General features: G+C 37.1%; 1 protein-coding gene and 1 pseudogene across 1 annotated transcript in view; one reads left to right on the forward strand and one right to left on the reverse strand.

The window, feature by feature from the left end:
* TFAM (transcription factor A, mitochondrial) overlaps positions 1-7,701 on the reverse strand; it is a 9,633-nt gene extending 1,932 nt beyond the window's left edge. Inside the window, exons 1-5 of the mRNA XM_008580144.1 lie at positions 7,477-7,701; positions 6,811-6,929; positions 5,339-5,409; positions 4,629-4,778; positions 2,480-2,575 (exon numbers count right to left, since the gene is read on the reverse strand). Coding sequence (XP_008578366.1) covers positions 2,480-2,575; positions 4,629-4,778; positions 5,339-5,409; positions 6,811-6,929; positions 7,477-7,577 — 537 coding nt within the window. The 5' untranslated portion in view covers positions 7,578-7,701. The remainder of the gene's footprint in view (positions 1-2,479; positions 2,576-4,628; positions 4,779-5,338; positions 5,410-6,810; positions 6,930-7,476) is intronic.
* A 4,239-nt stretch (positions 7,702-11,940) lies between these two features.
* LOC103596512 lies at positions 11,941-20,492 on the forward strand (annotated as a pseudogene).
* The last annotated feature ends 1,307 nt before the right edge of the window (positions 20,493-21,799 follow it).

Consider the following 21,799-nt stretch of genomic DNA (forward strand, 5'->3'; position numbering starts at 1 on the left):
CAGGTACAATTGAGTGCAATGCCACCATGCTACAAACAGAGACATTAAGTGAAAATGTATACAGTATCTCAGAAAAAAAAATACAAAAAATCCTAACGGAAAACAGTACAGAAAAGATAAGAAAACTGGAGGACCAGTTTAGAGGATCCATATACAAATAAAATGAGTTCTAAAGAATCAAAACAAAAAAAAAGAGAGAGAGAGAGAGAGAGGAAGCAGAAGAAAAAAGAAGCCAGATCAAAGGACCAACAATCAAAATGGTCTTACATTTCTCAAAAGCAATACAATAAGCTATAGGAGAAAGGAGCAACACTTTTAAAAATTTTGAAGGAATATGATTTCCAACCTAGAATTCTGTAACTAGTCTAACAAACAAATATGAGGATAAAGACATCTTCAGACAGGCAAAACAAAAAATCAGTCTCCCATATACCGTTCCTAGGGAAGATGCTACACCAGAATCAGAGTAAACCAAGAAAGACAACAGAAGCAAAAGCACCATGAGGATGATCATGAAGAAAGATTCCAGGATGTTAGCAGTATACCAGGCATAAGAAGGTAATGGCCAAACTGGGATAAACCAGAGACTTTAGACTGAAACGGAAAAAATATCTAGTACATCTAAAGGTACTGAAAGCTGGTGAATATTGGAGTTTGGGGCTGAATTACTGATAAATACAAAAACAAAACAAAAAATAATAAGACAACTTCAAGGAAAATAAGTTTTGTAAGACAAGAAAAGCCATCATAGCATATGGCACAGCTCAGCTGTGAATAGAGCTTACAAAATTATAATAATATACTCAATGCTGATATAACTAAAATTATAACTATATTGGAAGGTACAGGATGGAAATCTGTGAGCAATGGGATGAGAGTTAAAATGTCCACCTTAAACAGTGGGAGTAATGCTTAAATACAGGATGGACGATGGCTAAAATTGAAAAAAAACTTCAGAAGCAACATTATAAGGATGTTATTTAGAGATGTGGAGGTAAATATCACAAGAATCAGCAGAAACAGTGAGTGGGATGTGTTTCTGGAGTAAGGAATATAACAGGGCAGTGAAAACTATCCTTCATACCTTACATAGTTATTTTGATTCTTTAAACTACAAGGATGGATAACCAATATTTTTTAAATGTTGGTTATATTTCAAGTTATATTTCAATTTCCAGGGTTAGGGCCCAGACATTAAGCTTCCTAGGTAATTCTGAGGTACAGTCAGAGCTGGGAAGAACTGATTTAGAAGGAGTCTCTAGCATATAACTTTTCTCCTGTACTGGTAAGAAAACTAAATCCCAGGTAAGTTAGTGACTAAGCAAATATCAACTAAAACAAAAAAAAAGAAAGGCTTACATTTCAGTAATGGAGAGCCATAGAAATTAAATTTGAGATCCCAAGGAGAGAGCTAGATGGTTAGGTCAGTTGGTTAGAGCACAGTATCATAACACCAAGGTCAAGAGTTTGATCCTAATACCGGCCAGTCGCAAAAAAACCTCCCACAAAAAATACAAAATAACCCCAGAAACTCCCAGGGGAGTAAAGTACATGTCACACACATACATTATTTAATCATATATTAAACAGGATTTGTGAAATGAACTACAGATCCAAATAATCCCAAAGAAGCAGAGTGCCAAAAACTTCATCTCAGATTATCAAGGGTTAGGCATCTGAATATCCATCTCCTTATTTTAACATGTAATATTGTACAAGGAAAACAACAATTGCCCATTTGGAGCTTCTAAGAAGAAAAAAAGGAAAGACTAAGCCACAACAGTGATTGATAAGATTTTTTTTTTGTAGACACATTTATATGATGACATTCACATGTATAACACATTCCCACTGGCATAATTAAAACTTCATTAAAGGACATTACATGAAGCAATAGGTTATACTTAATTTCCAGTACAGTACAAAATATGGTATTTACACTTCATTTTTTCAAGTGACTGTAAAATGCTTTAGAACTGCTAGAGTAGAAAAGTCTCCAGAAGAACTTTTTTTTTTTTTTTCCTTTTTGTCTTTTTTTTTTACTGACCGGTAACAGGATCGCAACCCTCGGTGTCGCGCCCGCACCGCGCTCAGCCAGTGAGCGGGAACCGGTCTCCACATGGGATCCGAACCCTCGGCGGGAGCGCAGCGCACTCCCAAGCGGTGCACTCTCCAGTGCGCCACCCAGGCCGGCCCAGAAGAACTTTAACATATCTTTAGATCTGAAATTTTTATGTTTTTTAAATGAAAACAAGTTGGCAATGTATGCATGTACTGAGAACTACAGACTCAAATTAATTGTATGTGGTAAGAAAAAGGATTTTTTGATACAGTAAAGAGGTCCTCATCAAAAAAGTTTAATTTCTGTAATTCACTACTTTTCTTCACCATCTGACATATGGCACCCCTAATTTCCTGTCTAAATATTTTAAAATTAGAATACACAAAAATCTAATAAACAAATGCAGTTCTGTTTTACCTGTGATGAACCATCCTTAGCTTCTTGAAAGCTTTCAGATACAAAAATATTATAAGCTGAGCGAGGTCTTTTTGGTTTTCCAAGCATTGTTAACTCCTGAATAACAAAAATAGAAGGGTCAAATGTAGTTTTAACCTCTGTGAGACTTAAAATTTTACCTACGGAAACTTCATTCACTACTATGCATTACAGAATGTCCCTTAAAGTGAAAGCTGCGATTCTTATATAAAGTATGTGATCATAATGTCCTGAGGTCCAAATTTCTTGATTGCACAAAGTTTTAAAAATTATAATAGATTTCATGAGTTATTTTCCACACAAAACATTTTCTTTACATATTATTTTCATGGTCTCCATGAACTACACAACTATACAAAACCTTTTTAAAAGATAAAACAATGCTAGTTCCATCGTTGCAGGTCACTACTATCCCCTTGGTCAAATCAATACACACCTCCACCACAAGTCATGAACATTGAACTATCTGTTTAATAATCTCTCATCTCATTCCCTTTCCTGAATTTAAATTTAAAGGTCTTTCAACCTTTAAAGCTTAAGAGATGTATTAAATTCAATTCTTTTTAGGTTCCTGCTATAGCTTGAATGTCCCTGCAAAACTCAAATTGAAGCTTGATCCCCATTGTAACAGTATGAAGAGGGTGGGAAATCTGACTACGGTATTTGAAAGGTGGGGCCTTTGGGAGGTGACTTGATCATGAGGGTTCTGGCCTCATGAATGGATTAACCCATTCATGAATTAGTGAATTAATGGATAAATGGGTTATTGCAGGAGTGGCACTAGTGGCTTTATAAGGAAAGCAAGTGAGTACCTTAACATGATCAGCCCCTCTCACCATGTGATGCCCTGCAAAGTCACCACCAAGAAGGCAGCCCTCACCAGATACGCCTCCTTGACTTTGGATTTTCCAGCCTCTAAAACTAAGAAATAAATTACTTCTCTTTATAAATTACCCTGTTTCTTTTTTTTTTTTTTTTTTTGTCTTTTGTCTTTTGTCTTTTTTCCGTGTCCGGCAACGGATCGCAACCCTCAGTGTTGCCCCTGTACCAGACCGGGGACCGGCAATGGGATTGCAACCCTCGGTGTTGCTCCCGCGCCTCGCTCAGCCAGTGAGCGGGAACCGGTCTGCATGTGGGATCCGAACCCTCGGGCGGGAGCGCCGCCGCACTTCCCAAGCGGCGCACTATCCAGTGCGCCACCAGGCCGGCCCTAAATTACCCTGTTTCTGGTACTCTGTTATAAGCAACAGAAAACCGAATAATACAGTACCAAAAGGAGAGAAGAAACTATGGAAAAGAGTAAGTATCCTTTGCAATCTAAATAGGTTTAGCTCCTGAGTTTGAAAGGCAAGGGATTCTGCATTACCCTACTTAGTTTCTGAACTTGTATAGTAAGTAATACTTGTAATTTATCAAATTCTGTGGTTCTTAATGGCAATTTGATTATAACCAATAACAAATCCAAATTTTATTCATAAATAAAAGCAGGTCTCCTCTGATATATCTCTAGAGATCACTTTCTTTTTCCTGAATTTCTCTGTCACTTAGTATTGAAACTACTGTAGACTCCAGGCACTTTACAACTTAACTATTTCTCCCTTTGTTTCTAGAGTTACTGCTAAGGATTGTCCCCACACTTCTCATTAGATCTTTGAATTAGCTGGAACTGGGAGTCTTTAATGGGAAGGACAACTCCAAAAGGGACTGAGCATAAAAAGAAAAAAACCCTCATATCTGCCGAATCCTCATTTCTAGTCCTCTCCACTCTTAGTACAGGCTGGATGAATTAAGAAGAAAGAGAGAGTGAGAGAGAATAAACTGGAGCTATCACCTTTCCAAATATCACCCCTACACAGGTACTCTATTTCTCACTCTTAGTATCTCTTTTGGCTCCCTTTTACTAACTGGATCATTTGAAAGTAGCAACAAGGATTTCCAAGACAGACTCAATGGCAAGTGGTCCTAGTACCAGAAGAGAACTATCCCATTTTTCCCTAACTGGAGTCCAACTGATGACATTCCACCATATCATATCTATATATTATCACCAAAATAAGGGAAAACTACCAATATTCAGTTATATAAATTTCAATTGTTTGCCACAGGAAAAAGGTATTTCAATGATACTCACTCTCTTTTTTATTAATGATTTCTTTTTTAAACGTTTTTGCATGATTTCTTTTTCCAAAGATATGATCTGACTTGGAGTTAGCTGTTCCTGAATTCTGTTTATCTCTTCTTTGTATGCCTGCCAGTCAGCCTTGTAAGCATCTTCATATACCTATTAAAAAAACCCAAATAAAAAGTCAATGAACTGTTGCTGGCAAATTCAACATAGCACATTGGTTAGGAAAAGACAACTGCATGACTTCAGATAAAGACAGATTGAATAATCATGTGAAAAATGTGCTCTGGGATGAGATAAATATGGATTAAAAACATACATTTTTCATACACATGCTAACCAAGGTGAGAGTGCAGCAATTAGTCTCCATTTTCAAGTTGCTGCCAACCCTTCACTTCTGCCTCCATACATCCACATTCTCATCATTTACGTGGATTAGAAGGTTTAAAGTGCTTTTATAGATAATGGCTGTTAAAAAAAAAAAGTCTGGGCCATCTGGTCCTTTAAAAAAACATGACAACTGTTCCTAACTGCAGAAAAACTGGCCAGTAGGAAGCTGGCCAGTTAGCTCAGCCAGTTAGAGTGTGGCCTTGTAACACCAAGGTCAAGGCTTTGAATCCCTGCACCAGCCAGCAGCCAAATTAAAAAAAAAAAAAAAAAGAAAAGAAAGAAAAACAGAATAACTGACCAGCAATGTTGAAAACTTATACACTTACCTTTTTCTCTGCATCAGGAAGTTCCCTCCATAGCTCGGCGATTTTTCTAATTAGTTCTGTATTTTTCACATCTACGGATTAGAATAAAATGAAAAAAGATGTCACAACTTATGTCTCAGAATTAATATCTAAAGACTTCTAGGAAAGAGGGCTGGCTGGTTAGCTCAGTTGGTTAGAGCACAGCCTTGTAACCCCAAGGTCAAGGTTTCAGATCCCCATACCAGACAGCTGCCAACCGCCCCCCCTCAAAAAAACAAAAAACAATCCAAAACCAAGACTTCCGAGAGCACAATCCATTAGCTCTAAAAGCAAGTTATATTACAGACATCTCCACATCCCACATAATACAATGATTTAACTTTTCTTTATCCAACTAATTTAAATAATTTAAAGCTTTATCCAACAATGTTAAAAGTCCATTATTTAATAACTTAGGAATATATCACTTATCACCAAAAACCATCCTCAAAAATTGATTACTAGTTTAAGCAACTGGATAATCAATTGCTTCAAGTTTTTTACTTCCATATTTCATTCAAAACATTTAAAAGAAAACATTTTTTTCAAGTCTTTCAGGAATTATTAAGTTCGTAAAACATAACTAAACAACAAAATACGGTCTTGATTCATAATACTCACTTTGTATTTCAATTACAGAAATACCTTTTGGAAATAAACTATTCTAAAATCGATCCATTATTCTCCATTTCCTTCCTCATCTTGTCTGTCATGATGGGGTGCAACTGATTTAACAAACCACCTGTTAGTCCCAACACACATTTAAAAAGATGTGGGTACTTACGCATATTCCCTTTGAGCATTTTTATTATAGCTCATTTGATTTTCACAAGTGCCCTGTGATGTACTTCATGTAAAAGGGCTTTAGAATTCACAAGCAAAGATTAGTTATCATTAATTTAGCTATTACCTTTAAACTACAACCCAAAATGAAGGCCCTACAGGCCTTTCTAGGTAGTCAACAAACATCCTACCTGGAAATCTTTTTTTTGGGAAATCTAGACAAGGAACCATTTTCAGTGAAAAAGCTCTTGAAACTAGCAGTAATTTGCATAGAACTGTACAGTTTACAGAACACTTCCACATAAGTTATTTCATTGCAACTTTATTAACAATTCCCTGAGGCAGAACAAGATAAGCAAGAGATAAAATGATTCATTAGTGGTTCTCTAGGCCAAAGGCAACTAGGCCCAAAATTCAGCTTTTTCATCCTCTTCCCAGGGTGCTTTCCACACTACATGCTATTTAAAAATATCTTTCATTAGCTCTCACTTATATTTAAAGCATTTTTATTTAGCATAAAATGTTATACTTCCTATTTTACAGACCGTCAAACGAAATGATTGTTCCTGTAGTCTCTGGATGCTTTGGTAGTGCGTATCATGTTTGCAGTTTTACTCCTTAGTGGGCTTTCTATTACATTAGAGAAGAGTACAAGCCCCAAAACTCCTTACCTGGGTTATGAGCTTTAAATATAGGTAGCTGTTCTTGAGAAAATCGAAGGTATGAAGTCAAGGGTTTCTTTGGATAACTAGCCAAGGTGGATGAAAACCATTTCGGTATATACACAAAACTACATATAAACAAAAAGAAAATAACCAATGTCAGGTATTTAATTGCCAATAGTCATATGCATATGAACACAGATCCTAAATAAGGTATCATCAAGATGCTATACATATATATCTGACACCTTCAACAAGAATGCTAATGACTTATTTAAAACCTTTTCCTAAACAGAGGGAAGAGCCTGCAGGGCTGAAGTCTCAAAGCCCTTACCTCCCGAGAAGGGCTGGGAGTGAAGGAAAGCGTCCGTACTCCAGTTCCTGGGCCCCGCCTCCTCAATGCCTAGAGACTCTTGGCGGGCCCTCGAAAAGGACGCCGAACGGGTGCTGGACAGTGGGAAGGGGAGGAAGAGGTAGAGGGTAGCAGGAAGCAAGGTACGGGGTACGAAAAGGGTAAGGCCTGGTCTCAAAGCCACCCGTCCCCCTGGCAAGGTCGAGGTCTGAATCTAAGGGCCACGGTGGCTCGACCTCCTTCCTAGGAGGGACAGACCGTCTACACGCAGCCCCGCAAGTCCTGGCCCCACCGCCTCTAGAGGCGCAGGTGAGCGGTCCTACCTGAAGGGCAGGCGCAGTCGACTTCCACAGCCGGCACACAGCTCCGCTCCGGACTTTCCCAGGGAACTCAGCACGCGCCACACGCCCCGGAAAAGCGCCATAGCACCAGCCGACAAGACAGTGACCTGGCCCCAATCTCGTAGAGCCTCCGGGCACAAAACAACAACCCCCAACAAAGACCACTAGAACTCGCGTGCAACCCCCCCGACCTGGCTATCATGCCCGCCACTCGAGAGGCACTATGGGAAGTCGGCTAACATCCGGTCGGCAGGCAAGGGGCGGGACAAGGCAGGATTGGCGCAGGCGCAGTAGCGAGTCCCCGGTGGGCGGGACTGCGAGAAAGGAGGAGAAGCGCTGGGGCGGTGGAAGGAAACAGTAGGGGCATCCTCGCCTGCGGAGGGCCCTGGCCTCAAGGGGGCGCTGCTGAGTCGCCTCTGCCCCCGGGCGTCCCCCGCAGTCTGTACCTCAGCGGGGTCAAGAGGCTGATGGAGCGTGGGTGGAGGCCTCACGGCTGCCGAGCACTGGCCGGCGTCCGCCTGTGATGGCGAGAAGGGCTGTACGTAACAGAGAGTCTTAACGACGAGGACACGGGACTGCTGTCAGGCCGCGCTGCTTCGGGGCCAAATTGGCGGGTGCTGCGCGTCCTGCGGAGCCCCTCAGCTCAAGCCAGGGCTGGAGCTCGGAGTTCAGAAAGAGACCCGAGAGCGCAGGGGATTCGCGGGCCTAAAAGTGCAGGCTGTCGGCCCTCACAGCGGAGCCTAATTCAGTGTGTCTCTGTGGCCCTTGAATCTGCGCCTTAAACAAATCCGCCAGAGTCTAACAAGTTTGTTTGTTTTTTAATACACCCTACCGTTTTTCAGAGTTTAATAAGTTCTCATGCCAGTGGTGTTGGGACCACTTTTAAAACAATATGGATTTAGGCTGTCCTCCCATCTACTGCGTCCTCTTCAAGTTTGACCCCCAGACCAATATGAGTGGAGGACACTTCGGCTAGTTGGTTATCCACAGACTCTAGTCTAGTTCTAGTCCCAGTTCTAGACCCAGCATTAATATTAACGTCTCGACGGAGTAATGTCGCATCCCCTCACTAAGATTCAGTTTCCCCCTCTGCAAAGGAGGAGGTTATACTAGATCAGAGTTTTCCCAACCAAAGCCCTGAGAATGTATAAGTGCGTCTGGAGATACTGACTGATGTGCTGTGCAATTTATGATTTGTGTTGTACGAATATCATTTTCTGCATAGGCATTGGCATAAAGAAAATTGGCAAGACGTAAGATATCTAACAGCCCTTCAGCTCTTAAATACCAGTTATTTCAAAGACCACCTCCTGAGACAGCCTTTCTTCTGTTGGACCAGTAATTGTTAGAAAATTCTTACAAGAGTAATACTGAGCTGAGTGAGAGTCTCCTGCCTTTTAGTAGCTTCAAAACATTGGGTCTTTGGAGCTACAAAGGACTAAACCTACTTCTTTTAAGTGGCGAGCAATTATTACCAGTTCCCTTTCCATAGACTCTAAGAGTTAAAAGAAATCTTCCAGGTCATCTGTTCAAACCTCCCATTCTGTCCTGGAAGAAACAGATTTTTTTTTCTGACATTATACTATGTACAAGGCTCCAAACATACATACTCCTCCCCTAAAGTCTAGTGGCAGAGGCAAAGAAGTAAACAATTACAACACAGTGCTAATGTAGAGATAAGTATGGGATAGAATTCCTTATAATTATATTTAAACTGATTTCTAAAGTAATTTGGTTCCCCTCTATTTTTCTAGAATGTTTTTGTTCTTTCTGATGTTTGAATAAAGTTAAACTTCTTTTAGATATTTAAAAAATCTCTTTGTTTTCAAGTATCATTTTGATAAATCTTGCTGTAAAGTTCTTATAATTCAAATCTATAATATTTGTTTTCATCAGATACTGATCTTCCTTAAAACTCATTTACATTGAACTGATAATTTTATTCTAAAAGCAGTATTTACAAATAAAACTTGTAACTCAAGTTTTTACCTAGTTACTCAAACTGTCTTTGAACAAAAAGACGTAGGGTTTCATTTATATTTACTTGGAGACTTACTACAACCTTTCTCAGGGTTCTGTTTCTTTATTTTGTTTTAAAAGTTCATCTACTCCCATGACTTCAACTTTCAGTTGTTTTCTCATGATTCCTATATTTTATATTGAATCCAGACCTCTTCTTTTAGTTCCATATCCGTATAAACAGTCTTTTGGACATCTTCACCATCTTATCCCACAGATACTTCAATTTCAACATTCCCTGAGCAAAATTCACTATCTTTCCCCTATCTTCAACTCCTCTTGGTGAGAGGTACCAATTTCCCACTTCAATCAACCAAGCCAATAACTTGATAAATCATTTTGGAATCTCCATTTGGCACTCTACCCTCATCAAATGATGATGAGTATTGCTGGTTCTACCCCATTAATCCCTCTCTAGTATGTATTCCCTCCTCTCCACTCCATTGCTGTGCTTTTTATTCAGGCCAGCAATATGCTGGTAAATCAGCTCTTTGAAAAAGAAAGTCCTAGGGCTGGCTGGTTAGCTCAATTGGTTAGAGTGTGTCCTTGTAATACCAAGGTCAAGGGTTTAGTCTTACCACTAGCCACTGAAAAACGACAAAAAGGAAAACCCTAATTTGTAGTGTTTACCAAGTTCTATGGTGTCAGTTCCACCACCATGGCTAATTTCAAGCTACCAACTTTAGGTCACTGAACCTAAAGTTGTCAGGGGTTAGCACGATTGGCTCTCCAAGCCAGTAGCCCCTGGCTCCCAGGTGCCACTGTTTAGGCTCTGCCATCTTTGCCCAAGCTCTTAAAGTAATCTTCTTACTTTCCTCCAAACCATATTCCACGGTCATCAGGTTGATCTTCCTAAAAGGCAAATCTCATTAATTAATTCATTCATTGTATGTATTGAGCACCAACCCCATGCCATGCAGGCAGTGATATTTCTGTACTTGAAATCTTTATGGCTCCCGATTACCTGCAGAATTAAGTTCATATTCTCATACATGGGATACAATTCCTCCATGAACTGGCCTTTTTGTTTCCTCTATAACTTCATCCCTCACTTCACCCTTTCCTGAAATAATTTATGGTTAAAATACCCATTTCTTCATCTGATATAATAAATACATCAAACCACTTCATTTGGCTCTGAGTTTACCATTGCTTTCTGTGCGATATGCCAAAGTAATGGAAATTACTGGGTAAGAATACAGGTTTAGAATTAATACATATCTGGGTTCCAATCCTACTTTTCTTACTTGCTAGATGTGTGATCTTGCCAACAACAATCTCTCTGACCGAGAATTTCCCCTTCTGTAAAAAGGGGACAGTAATGGTTGACTCTTAGGATTGTTGTAAAGATTAAATTGTATAGTGTACAAAAAGTTCTTACCAGAGGCCCTGAGACATAGTAAACCCTCAGTAAATAGCAGCCATTTTTAGTTCTTATATTTTCTTGTTTTTTGTTTGTTTTTTGTTTTTGGTGGCTGGCGGATACAGGGATCCAAACCCTTTACCTTGGTGTAATAACATGGTGCTCTAACCAACTGAGCTAACTGGCCAGCCCTTACTTCTTATATTTTCATAACAAGTGTTATTAGCTTTGAAGTAATTGTAGTTATCATATGGATTATCCTAAAACAAAAATGTCAGATTTGCATCACAAGCCTGTCATTACTTTCTTTTGTCATTTTCTCTCCCTATGAAATAACATACGTATTAAATAACCAGCATTGCTCCTCTCTGCCTATTGAACTTTTAACATTTCTCAAATTAGTAATATTTGGGGCTAGCTGGTTAGCTCAGTGGGTTAAAGCATGGTGCTAATAACACCAAGGTCCAGGGTTTGATCCCTGTACTGGCCAGACCCCCCACCAAAAAAAATGAGTAATATTTGAGCAGAAACATTGTGACCCTGTGGTAGTTGATCCAAAGTTAAAACAATACATCCTTAAATTGGAATCACACTTTAATGTTTTCAGAGAATTTTAATGTAATTTTATTTGATTGTATGGTTCATAATCAAAGAAAAAGAAAAGGTGTTGTCATGATCGTTGTTCTCAATTTCCAGATGAGAAAAATGAAGTTCAGAAAGCCAAGTCATAAGGTTTTAGTAGTTAGTAAGTTGTGTAGGTGAAAACCTGGTCTTCCAATTCATCGTCCTCTGCTTTTCCCATCCATCTCCCAGACTCAGTCAACACACCACATCATTCCAGCCCAAAATATTTTTCTTGAATCTTCTGACAGTTAATTCTAGGTGTCAGCTTGATTAGATAAAGAAATGCCTAGAAATCTGGTAAAGCTGTCTTTTGGGGTTTGTCTATGAGGGTGTTTCCAGAAGGGATTACCATGTGGGCCTGAGTGGATTAGGTGGGTAAAGATCTGCTCTCAATATGGGTGAGCTGCATCCAATCTGCTTGGAGTCTGGAGAGAACAAAAATGGAGGAAAAGGTGGATCACCCTCTTTATCCGCTGGAACTGGGATATGCTCTGCTGTCCTGTCAATGCACATCAGAACTTGATACTCTTAAGCTTTGGGATTCCAGGACTCACACCAACAGCACCATCGTTTTCCCTGGTTCTCAGGTTTTTGGATTGGACTGATCCACACTACCAGCATCAGTTGCAAATGGCCTTTTGTGGGACTCATCAGCCTTCACAATTACCTGAGCCAAGTCCCCTAATAAACCCTCTCACATATTTATATAAAGGTCCTATTGGTTCTCTCTCTCTGGAGAACCCTTACTAATACAGATCTTTGATAGTGTGTGAGCTTGTATCACTTATTTGTGCATCATCTACAGTGTGTGAGCTTGTATTACTTATCATGTACCATTCTGTTTTCTAATCTTTTTTATGTATACATTTTCCCCCCTCAATAGATGGTTAAGGTACTTGAAGACAGAACTAGGTCTTATGCTTCCTTTTATCTACTATAGTACCTAGCACAGTACATTGAGCAAGATAGATGCGTAGACAGATAGACAGGCAGGCAGATGGATGGGTGAATGGATAGATAGCGAATATGAAAAAATTAGAATCTGCACAATGTATACACAAATTTGGCTCCATAGAAAATAACAACTACCTGTTAGAAGTGTCATTTGCCAGTAGAAGGGACAGTTATGTGTGGGGATGGGAACATGTAAAATTTTGGAATATACATATGAAAGTAATGATCATGGTTTGTCGAAACTTGCATATTGCTAAAGCTGCAGGTAGCACCAATAAATAGCAGCAGCAGCCAGAGGCCTGGATAATTCCCTACTGAATAATGGAGTTAGATGCATGTATATCACTCAAATGAAGAAAAAAAATAGTCCTAAGAGAATGCAGTCTTGCTTTTGTAATTATAATGGATAAATAATTTAGGTACACTAGGAGCAATCACCTAATAGGTTTAGCATGACAAATAGATGTGATTCTGAACTTACAAGTAAAATATATTTCTAGAAATAAGATACAGTGTAAACACCACATTTAAAGATAACTTACTCATCATCAATTATATTGCACTGTGATAGGCACTGAAAGGAGCACAAAAGGATAAGACAGAGTTCCTTTCCCAAAGAGGTTACACTGATTGGGGAAACCAAGTATAAACACATGAAAATTACAAAAGTATAGCAACTCATTGCAACAATAGGAGAAAAATTTTTACAATTGGAATAATTATCTCCTAGCTTATCTTTTCTGTAAATCAAGATTTTAATAAATTATAAGTATGGGAAAATACATGTATAATTTTTTTTTTTTTTTTGCAAGTCAAGTGAAGCAGTGGGAGTGGAGAAGGAACAAAGAAATCTGTAACTGGTTTTGATTAATTAGGGGTAAACACCACTGCTTGCTCTCCGATCCGCCTATAATTGTTTCTCTCAAACCATTTTCATTTACTTATGGGTTTTTTTTTTTTTTTTTTTGCAAGTCAAGTGAAGCAGTGGGAGTGGAGAAGGAACAAAGAAATCTGTAACTGGTTTTGATTAATTAGGGGTAAACACCACTGCTTGCTCTCCGATCCGCCTATAATTGTTTCTCTCAAACCATTTTCATTTTCTTTTGGGTTTTTTTTTTTTTTTTTTTTTTTACATCTCAGCAATGCAGGTACTTAGGGTCTATCTTCATGTCACTGGAGTTTGCCTTTAAAATCAGCATACTGGATGGCTGCTTAGCTCAACCAGTTAGAATGCAGTGTTGTAACATAAAGATCAAGGGTTCAGATCCCTGTACTGGCCAGCTACCAAAAGAAAAATAAAATAAAATCAGTATACAAAAGGAGGAAAAGTAGAGAGAAATAGAGAAATTAGAAGAAAGACCTATTGCATGTTAATAGTTCATAGCTATCCTAATTAGTTTATGAATTATTCCTTAATTAGAACAAATTCTGCATGCAGCCTTAATTATTAAGTCCATATCAGAATTATTTTTAGCCATTGCTGTAGCAGCATTATGAAAAACAAACATAGCTTTTCTATTTTAAAGCTGGTTCTGATTCAGCAGGAGGTAGGACAAGCAAAAAGGACAGCAATAATTTTATGCAAATTTATAAAACCCATTTCATATTACTGAATATTTCTGAAAGCTGACTTCATATTACTCAGAGCTGATTTAAAGATTGGAAAAAATCCAAAATGATTATATTGGTGGAATAATGCTATTAACAGGAAGACAACATAACCTACTGTGTCTGCCCTTACATTATTGTAAAGCGCCTGATCAATACAAATGATAATTATAATTTATTGCTCGACTATGTGCCAAGCACTTTACATACATTATCTCTAATCCTTTTCATAAATTCTACAAAGTGGTATTATTTCTATCAGACAGGCATGAAAACTGATATTCACAGAAATATATATAGGAAGGATACTTTCCTTTTTAGCAACTTGTTGACAAAAATTTCCACCTCTGAATCCACAGTTTGCAGCTTTGAAATTATATTTGACTCTATGTAGGTACAATATAGTAAAATTAGTCATGAAATTCTAGTTTTTTTTAAACACTTGCTCATATTCTATTGTTTCCATTCTATCCAGATAAATACTGTTTTTTGACTTCTTTGAGTGGATTAAAATTATACCTTAAGTTCCTTTATTTACTCATTCATTTAGTCATTCAAAAACACATAGTAGGTTTGAATTTTAAAAAGCCACACACATATAGGCATGGGTGTGCATGCACAAAAAACAGTGCAGACTAAAACACACAAAATTTGGTTTAATGGTGATTATACCTGACTATTGCAGGAGTGAGTGGATGGTACTCATTTTTTTACTTTATATCTGTATTATTTTTTATTTTTCTAAAATGCAATAGTAATATGCAGCTCTTTTTGCTGACTATTCCAATTCAAATTGCATACTCTGCTAATAATTTTTTTAAAACTCAGTTCCTAGGAAAAAGCTAGTACTAATACACACTGTGGTACATTCTAAAAATACATGCAAAGACGATCCATCTGGTTAAACCTGCCTGGGAGATTAGCTCACTTTGTTAGAGCGTGTTGCTGATAACACCAGGGTCAAGGGTTCGGATCCCCTTACTGGCCAGCTGCTAAACCCCACAGAAATAAATAAATAAATCTGCCTGGGAGAGTAAGGGATGGTTTCATAGAGTAGGTGACATTTGAACTATTTTTCTTATGAGTGGGGAAAGGTAAAGGTTCTTTCCAGAAAAAAGAAACAGTATGTGTCAGCCAAAGATATACATGAGGCCATGGTGTACTTATGAAAACAAAATATACGTAAAAAGGAGGGTATGAAACAAACCTAAAGGGGTTGGATTGAGAAGGACTATGTATAACATGCTAAGGAGTTTGTTAGCAAACACCTTTTTAGGCAGGTTGGAGGCACAATTAAACCTGTTTTAGAATATGCCTTTGGTAGGAGCATAGAGAGTGATGGGAGTGAGGAGACTGAAAAGGAGATCGGTGAGGAGGATGTTGCTATGACCCAGAAAAGAGGGGCTGAGATTCTGAACTCACACCCCAAAGGCATTTCTAAGTACAATCAGTAGCATTCTATTGACCAGTTAATCACACAGAAGCCAAAAATGACTTTAAGGATTCTAGCTTGATAGATTATTCCAATTCAAATTGTATACTCTGCTAAGTAAACATCCCTAACCAAATGCTTTCATTATATCACTTTGCTATTTAAAAACTTACATTTGACGTCTATCAGATCAAGGTTTCACATTCAGTGGCTCTGTCTTCTCCACCTAATCCTTTCTCTCATTAATTGCACACAGACCTGCCAAAACCATACTCACTTATTTCTACTTTGTTTGTTTGATTTCTCCTATTTTCATTAATGCCTTCCCTACTTTAATATGCCAATTAAAATCCTAGGTATCTTCCAAAGCCTAGTCATTCATTTAGGATAGGGAGAAGGGAGCATTTCAGACAGAATGAACAGTTTGGCCAGTCTGAGAATAAGCAGCACCACTCTCTGGAAGTTGGGAGAGGTTTGGAGCCAAGGGGGAACTTCAGGAAGTTTAGAGGGAGGCAGGGAATGGCATATGAGTCTGGAGATCATGAGAGTTTAAGGACTCATACTTCATTCTGTCGATTGATAGTTTAAACAAGGGGAAAGAATCTGAAAACCCAAAGGACCCTCACATATCAATTAGATAAAAATGAGCTTCACTGTTTGAAGTAAAATTGTAGATCTAACGGCCAAACCATTAGCATCTCCCTTCTTTTTCTTCTAAATCCCTCTGTAACAACACTGCTGAGGCTGTAGGGAGCTATTTAAATTTTTTAAAGTTGATTACCCACAAGATCAGATTTTGATTAGATAGAATACTCTGACACTTCAGTGGATGATGGATTTGAGGACACCCTGAGGGTAGGGAAAAGATAAGTTGTAGTAGCAGTGCCTTCAAAGAATGAAGAGGTAAGGATTTCTGCTTCCAGATAGGTGGTCCCACTGGGAATCAGGACAGCTAGATAAAATATAAACTGAAAAGGGTTGAGAGAGCTGCAGAAGTCATGCGACTCTCAGAGATGAGCTCTGAGTATTTGAAGTCATTTTTCTCCTGGAGTATGGGCTAGAGGCTAAGAATTTGGGCTTAGCACAGGCAGAGAACCACTCACTGTGGGGGGACAGAGAAACAGAGGTTTTTGTTTGTTTGTCTTTTGTGGTTGCACAGTGCTGGAGTGACAAGACTAGAGACAAGGGACCCCAATATGCAACTAGTTTTCCTTTCAACATATGTGACAAAGTCTTAATCTATGTTGGACAGGAAGCTAAAGAACTAAACTTCTGAAAAAACAGTGAAATTTTCTGCAGTCTCATAGTGTTGAGAAGATAAAGGTCTACCAGAGGTAGGGGACCCCAAAGAACAGACTAGTAATTAAAAGACTGAAGTGGTGAACTGACACTGATGTTCTACAATCTCTCTTTTCCCTGGAGCACTTGTTGATTTGGATGTGGCTAAAAGCTGAGAATTCAGGCTTCACCTCTCACAGAAGGTAACTGTTCATGACAGAAAAATCAGTAGCACTTTTGGTGGTTGCATAGAGCAAATGTAATAAAATAGCAGATTTGAAAGGCCTCAGACATATGGCTGGTTTCTGTCTCAAGATGTTTGCCAAAGTCTGGGTCTCCAAGTAGCAAAAGGCTCCTTGTGAATTAAAAATAAGGAAAAGCAGAGTGGAATTTCCTGCAGTTTCTCTGTGTTGAGGAAACAGACAGTACTCAGGGGCTATGCACTATGAACAAGAGTAAACCAGATGCAGTCTGAGTCTGATAAAATTGCAGGTGAGTCTCAACTAAGTACAGGTCCTGACTGCATTAAAGTGATCATCTTCACATTCTATTTGATTAGCAGAGCAAAGGATGAGCCGTCTCTGGTGGGAGATAACACCAGCTGGAGTCTCTACAGTTTTTTATACAATGTCCCATGTTCAATAAGAGCAGACCCACAGATGATTCAGATACTTAAGTTAGAAAAGACTATAACATAACTGTAATTAATAATTTCAAAAAATAGAGAAAAACATGGAGAAAATAAATGAAACAATTTAAGAACTCATTAAAAATTGAAATATGTAAAACAAATCAAATGCTAATTTTAGAATTGAAAAATACATCTGGAATTAACTACAATATCTGAAATTGAGTGGATGGGCTTAAGAACATATTGAACACAGTGGAAGATAAGATTTGTGAACTAGAGAAAAGGTCAACACAAAATTTCCAAACTGAAGCACAGAGCAAAAACAAGGGAAAAAACAGAAAATAGGTTTGGAAACATGTGGGACACAGTCAAAAGGTCTAATATATTTTATAATGGGATCTTAAATGGGAGAAATAGAATGGGCAGAAGCAATATGGAAAGATTTGTATTATCCTTTAATCCTATCTTTCTATGAACATTTTGAAGTACCCTTGTATTTGAAATAATGGCTGAGATTTTCTAAAACAGATGAAAATGTGTCAACCCACAGTTCTCAGAAAGCCTGTGAATTTCAGCAGGATAAAGACAAAGAAAACTACGCCTTATATAGTAAAATTGCTGAAAATAAAAAAGGATAATCTTAAAAGTAGTCAAGGAAAATTGACATATTACTTTGAAGGCGCCAACAATAAGACAAACAGCTGATTTCTTAACAAAATATGGAATCCGGAACACAATGGAATGATGTCTTTAAATTGCTGAAAGAAAATACCAATCTAGAATTTAATACCCAGTGAAAATATCCTATAAAAATGAAAGCAAAACTAAAACATTTTTAGAAAAAAAAAAACAACAGAGTATTTGTTGCCAGAAGATATGCACTAAAAGAAATACTAAAGGGAGTTCTTTAGTCAGAAGGCAAATGAGCCCAGATGGAGACAAAAAAGCAATGAAGAGCACTGGAAAAAGTAAATAGGGAGGTAAATATAATGACATTGACATACGAAACAATAAGTGTCTTGTTGAATTTAACATTTACATAGAATTAAAATACATGACAGTAATAATGCAAAGGGTAGGAAAGGGATAATGGAGTCCAAGTGGTCTACGATTCTCACATTACGGAGAAAATGGTATTAAAATGTAATTGACGGTGATAGATCTTTTAATTTAAAGTAATCACACACACAAGAATAAAAGAATGTCTAACAAATTATCAGAGTGAAAAAATGGAACTATTTTATAATCCCAAAGAAAGCAAGAAGGGAGAGAAAAAAACTAAAACATGACTTAAAACAAAAAACCAAACAACAACCCAAAAATGTAATTGGTATAAACCCAACTAATTTAGTAATTCCATTGAATGAAAAGGATGAAATATGCAAATCAAAAGACTCACATGGTCAGATCGGATAAAAACCAACTCAAATATAAACTAACTACACAATGAGTACAGGAGACACATTTTAAAAGGGATATGGAAAGGTCCAAAGTTAAAAATAGCAAATAATATACAATGTAAATACTAGCCAAAAGAAAGCTATACTAATATTAGATAAAGTGGACTTTAAGGCAAAAGCATTAATACAGATAAAAAGACTCATTCTTAATGTGGTATCACAATTTTATGTGAGTGTGTGTGTATGTATCCAATAAAATGAGTTCAAAATATATAAAGCAAAAGTAAAACTAATACACAATTTCACAAACATAAAGGGAAACTTTAACACATCTCCCTTAAAGACTGTGAGAACAAGCAGTAACAATTGTAATCACAATAAACAAATGATCTAATTTGCATATGTCAACACTGCACCTCATAATGGAATATTCTTTTCAAATGGAAATGGAACATTTATCAAAATTTTCATATGCTGGATCATAAAGCAAGCTTCAACAAATTTCAAAGAATTGAAATCATTCAGATTTTCTGGCCATAGAGAAGTTAAGCTAGATATCAACAGCAAAAATGTAACTAAAAAAAAAAAAAATTGCCTGGAAATTGAACAATACATCTCTCTCTATAATTCATAGGTAAATGAAAAAATGAAAACAGCAATGAAAAGATATTTTTAACTTGATAATGAAGATCCAATATTTCAAAACTTGTAGGGCACAGCAAAAGTGGTACTTAGGGAGAAATATGTAGACTTAAATATATATATTAGAAAAGAAGGCTGAAAAATTATGTTTCAATCTTAAGAGTATAGAAAACAATCAAAATCAAAACTAAAGGAAATAGAAAGAAATAATAAATAGAAATCAATAAAATGGAAAATAAGCATACAAGAGAAATTTAAAAATGTAAACACCAGTTCTCTGAAAGGCTAATAAAATTGATAATCCCCTAACAAGACTAATCAAGAAAAAATAAAGAAAATAAAAAAATGTAAGGAGATATGACTACAGATACTTATTACCTTAAAAAATACAAGAGGATATCATGAACAACTTTATGCCAAACAGACTGACAATTTAGATGAATTGTTACTCTCAAAACTGAGAGTAACATATAGAAATATATTTAATCCTATATACATATAAAAGACACAAAATTTATTAAAATCTTCCCATAAATCTAGGCAACCCCCCCCAAAAAAAACTAAAATCCCCACAACTCCAGACACAAATAGCTTCAGAATATTCTTCAAAATATAAGGAAGAAATATGGCTTCCTGAGGATCAGCCACCATCATGATGACACAGTAACTATCCAGACCAGGAAGTTCATGACCAGCTGACCATTTCAGAGGAAACAAATGGTCATTGACATTCTTCATCCTGGGAAGGCAACAGTACCTAAGACAGAAATTCAGGAAAAACTAGCCAAAATGTACAACACCACATCAGATGTCATCTTTGTATTTGGGTTCAGAGCCCATTTTGGTGGTGGCAAGAGCAACTGGCTTTGGCGTGATTTATGATTCCTTGGATTATGGAAAGAAAAATGAACCCAAACATAAACTTGCAAGACATGGCCTGTATGAGAAGAAAAAGACCTCAAGAAAACAGCAAAAGGAACACAAGAACAGAATGAAGAAAGCTGGGGGACTGCAAAGGCCAATGTTGGTGCTGGCAAAAAGGAGTAAAGATTCTGCAATGACTTTATATGTGGTGATTGTGCAAATTTATCACAAGAGGATTAATAAATTGTAAAAACTTAAAAAAAAAAAAAAAGCACATATCTTACAAACTCTTCCAGAGAGAAAAGAGGGAATGCTTCCCAACTCTCTTTATGAGGCCAGCATAACCCTGAGGTATCAAGCTTGACAAAATATTCAAAAAAGGAAATTACTAACCAACTTCTCTCAGGAACATAGATGTAAAAAATCCACAAGAAAATATTAGCAAAAGAATCCAGTAATTTGTAAAGAGAATAATACATCTCAATGTGGGCTTTCATCTAGAAATGTAAAGGTTATTTAACATGTAAACATCTGTTAATGTAATTCACAATAAATTAATCAAGGAAAAATATAAAAATTACAATAATAATCTTGATAGATGAAGAAAAAACATTAAATCCAACTTGTAACTGAACAGCAATAAAAATGTTTAATAAATTAGGAATAGGCTGGCCAGTTTGCTCAGTTGGTTAGAGCTCAACCTTATAACACCAAGGTCACGGGTTTGGATTCCTATACTGACCAGCATCAAAAAAAAAAAAAAAAAGGAATAGAAGGAAGGGAACTTCCTTATTATGAAGGAAACATCATATGTAATACTGAAATAATGAAAGCTTTCCCTTGGAAATCAAGAAATGATCCTTGCAGGGCCGGCCCGTGGCTCACTCGGGAGAGTGTGGTGCTCATAACACCAAGGCCACGGGTTCGGATCCCTATATAGGGATGGTCGGTTTGCTCACTTGGAGAGCGTGGTGCTGATAACACCAAGTCAAGGGTTAAGATCCCCTTACCGGTCATCTTTAAAAAAAAAAAAAAAATGATCCTTGCTATCACTGTTTGTATTCAGCATGGTACTGGAGCTCAAGTTAATAAATAAAAGAAAAAAAAATGTGGCATACAGATTGGGAATTAAGAAGTAAAATTATCACTATTTGCACTAAATTTATCACTATAAAACTAAAGTTTTATAGAAAACTTTAAATTATGCAAACTTTTAAAAAATGAATTTAGCAAGGTTGTAGGATACAAGACAAATATAAGTTGTTTTTCTATACATCGAGAACAAACAAAAAGAAAATGAAATGAAAATAACTCTTATAATAGGTTTAAAAAATTAGATACCTAGGAATGAATCCAATGAAAAATGGGCAAGACATCTACAGAGAAAATTACACAATAATTAAAACAATTGCACAAAACAATTAGACAACTAGAAATTAAAGACAATCTAAGTACATTGAGTGATATACCTACAGTTATGCATCACTTAA

The sequence above is a fragment of the Galeopterus variegatus genome, unplaced genomic scaffold, assembly GCF_000696425.1.
Source record: "Galeopterus variegatus unplaced genomic scaffold, G_variegatus-3.0.2 Scaffold2036, whole genome shotgun sequence".
Lineage (NCBI taxonomy): Eukaryota > Metazoa > Chordata > Mammalia > Dermoptera > Cynocephalidae > Galeopterus > Galeopterus variegatus.